The sequence below is a fragment of the Pteropus vampyrus genome, unplaced genomic scaffold, assembly GCF_000151845.1.
Source record: "Pteropus vampyrus isolate Shadow unplaced genomic scaffold, Pvam_2.0 Scaffold6, whole genome shotgun sequence".
In the NCBI taxonomy this organism is placed as follows: Eukaryota; Metazoa; Chordata; class Mammalia; order Chiroptera; family Pteropodidae; genus Pteropus; species Pteropus vampyrus.
The window spans coordinates 9327039-9329938 of NW_011888787.1; the positions used below are offsets into that span (position 1 = coordinate 9327039).

Here is a 2900-nt window from a genome sequence, read left to right on the forward strand (position 1 = left end):
CATTTTAACCATTTTTAAGGGCACAGTGCAGGGGCATTAGTTACACACATTGTATACAATGTGTGTAATATTTGTCCTTTTTTTTACCCCTGGCTTATTTCACCTGGCATAATGTTTTTAGGGTTAATCCATGTTGTAGCATATATTGGAACTTCATACCTTTTTATGGCTGAATAATATTCCACTGTAAGTTATACCACATTTTGTTTATTTATCTGTTGATGGACACTTGAGTTGTTTTTCCCTTTTGGCTGTTATGAATACTGCTGTAATGAAAATTGGATACAAGTATCTGTTCCAGTCTCTGCATTCAGTTCCTTTGGTTATATACCTAGGGGTAGAATCATTGGATTACATGGTGATGCTGTATTAAGCTTTTTCAAGAACAGTCAAACTTTTTTCCATAGCAGCTGCATCCTTTTCCACTCCTACTAATAGTACACAAGAATTCTAATTTCTCTACATCCTTACTAACACTCATTAGTTTTTGAGTTTTTTTTTCCTTTGAGGGGGGTGGAGGGGAGGTAATGTTGTTGTTGCCTTTTTTTTGTTTTTTTTTGGAATAGTGGCCATACCAGGAGGTGTGAGGCAGTATCTCATCGTTCTTTTGATTTGCATTTCTCTGATGATAACTGATGTTCATCATCTTTTCTATGCTTGTCGTCCACGTATACATCCCCTTAGTACTAATGTCTAGCCAAGTCCTTTGCCCATTTTTAATTTCTTTTTATTGTTGTTGTTGACTTGTAGCAATTCTTTAAATATTTTGAATATTAACCAGATATATGGCTTGCAAATATATTCTCCCGTTCCGTAGACTGTCTTTTCGCTCTGTTGATTGTTTCCTCGGCTGCACAGAATTTTTTAAGTTGAGGAAGTCCATTTTTCTATTTTTGCTTTTGTTTTGCTTATGCTTTTGGTGTCATATCTAAGAAATTATGCCAAATCCAATGTCTTGAAGCTCTTAGCCTATTTTCTCTGAGGAGTTTTATAGTATTAGGTCTTATGTTTAGGTCTTTAATCCATTTTGCATTGATTTTTGTATATAGTGTAAAGTAAGGGTCCAACTTTATTCTTTTGCCTGTGGATAGCCAATTTTCCCAGCATCGTCTGATAAAGAAACTTCTTTCCACAGTGTGTAGTCTTGGCATCCTTGTTGAAGGTCATTTGGCTGTATGTTCAAGTTTATTCCTAAGCTTTCTGTTTTGTTTCATTGATCTATGTATCTGTCATTATATCGCTACTACACTGTCTTGATGACTGTTGCTTTACAGTATGTATTGAAATCAGGCAGTGTAAGGCCTCCACATTTACTCTTCCAAAGTTATTTTAGCTACTTGGGGTCCCTTGAGAGTCTATATAAATTTTAGAATGTTTTTCTGTTTCCTCAAAAAAAAATGTCATTTGATTAGGGATTGTGTTGAATTTGTGGATTGTTTTGGGTGGTTTATGAGTATTCTTGGGCTACAATAATGAAGTATAAAATTTCCCACATATTAGCATACATTTTTATACTTAAAATATTTTACATTTAAAAAGATTAGCATACATATTTTATACAACTTCTCTCAATTATTGCCTTCTAAAGGAAATGCAGGAACCTAGAATAACAGGGAAAAAAGCATGGCCCAGGGGGATCAGTATACGTGATTTTGTACCGTTGTTAAAAAAAAAAACTGCCGAGACTAATTTTCCTCATTTCTAAAATCAGAAGAATGGCTCCACTTCAGAGCTTTGTAAAAGGACCCAATGACATAACATGTGTAAAGTACAAATTTAGATACAATTAGTTGTATTACATTATTTATATTAACACGATAGGAAATGTTCTTTATGTCCTACATTCCATGTGCTATCGTTCTTGCTGTTTATTTGGAAGAAGATGAGCAACCAGTGCAAACCTCACGTGTTCTGAATCCCCAGCCACTTCTCCACCTCTTTACAGAGCTGCCGCCCCCCTACAGTGGCTGCCAGGCCTGGGAGTGTGCCGCCCCATCTTGCAGAAAGGTGGCCTGTCTCCCGTAAGAACGAGAGTAGCCGTGAAAATGTTCATGTTGACTGAAAGCAGTCCGAAACTTAGTCATTGACTGTTCTTCTTCTCATTCACTGTTCTTCTTTTCTGTTTCTCTGGCAGCTCTTGAAGTCTCATTGGCTGGATAATTTTGCCAAAGACTCTGTAAACCCCGGCGTCCTGGTGCTGCTGGGATGTGGCGCCTTATCCAGCACCTGCGGGCAGCTGGCCAGCTACCCCTTGGCTTTGGTGAGAACGCGCATGCAGGCTCAAGGTCAGTTTTTAATGAAAGGATGCCGCTCATAACAAGTCTCGCAGCACTAACGTGGTTTTGAAACTTCAAGTTCTATTGAGACAGCAGGATGTGGTCTTAAGATGGTATCTCTCAACCTTTTTTTCATTATCGCCTCTCTAAAGACCCTTTTTACAAATTATTTCCTTAATCACTCACTCCCTCTTCATAAAGTTTTCATACCACAGACAACTGCATATGTATGTGTATCTGTGCTTTATGCATAAGCAGAGTGAGAATTTTTTTCGGCCTATGCCGAGAACGCATGTTTTAAGAATCTAGAAGCTTTCGTGTCTCGATGGACTTGAGCTCAGATTCTTGTGCCAAACCTCTTCAGGTTTTCATTTTCTCGTCTGTAAATAGGAATGAAAACGGTACAGTGTTGTAAGAATTAGTAACAATCTATCTAAAGCACCTGGCATTTGTCAGATTCTTGATAAATGGTGGCTGGACTTGTTTATTATAATGACCCTGCAGCTTTTAAATGCGATCCCTCTCCACCTTGACTTTGGTGACACGGCGCCCTCCTGGCTCTTCTGCCATCTCATGGATTATTCTCTTATGGTTTGCTGGCTTTTATTGCTCTATGAAAGCATG

At 38.1% G+C, this 2900-nt stretch overlaps 1 protein-coding gene across 1 annotated transcript in view; it reads left to right on the plus strand.

Annotated features, from left to right (window-relative positions):
* The window catches only part of LOC105297448 (calcium-binding mitochondrial carrier protein SCaMC-1), a 34517-nt gene that overhangs the window by 28463 nt on the left and 3154 nt on the right, over positions 1-2900 (plus strand). Inside the window, exon 10 of the mRNA XM_011368133.2 lies at positions 2135-2285. Within this exon, the coding sequence (XP_011366435.1) occupies positions 2135-2285 (151 nt within the window). The remainder of the gene's footprint in view (positions 1-2134; positions 2286-2900) is intronic.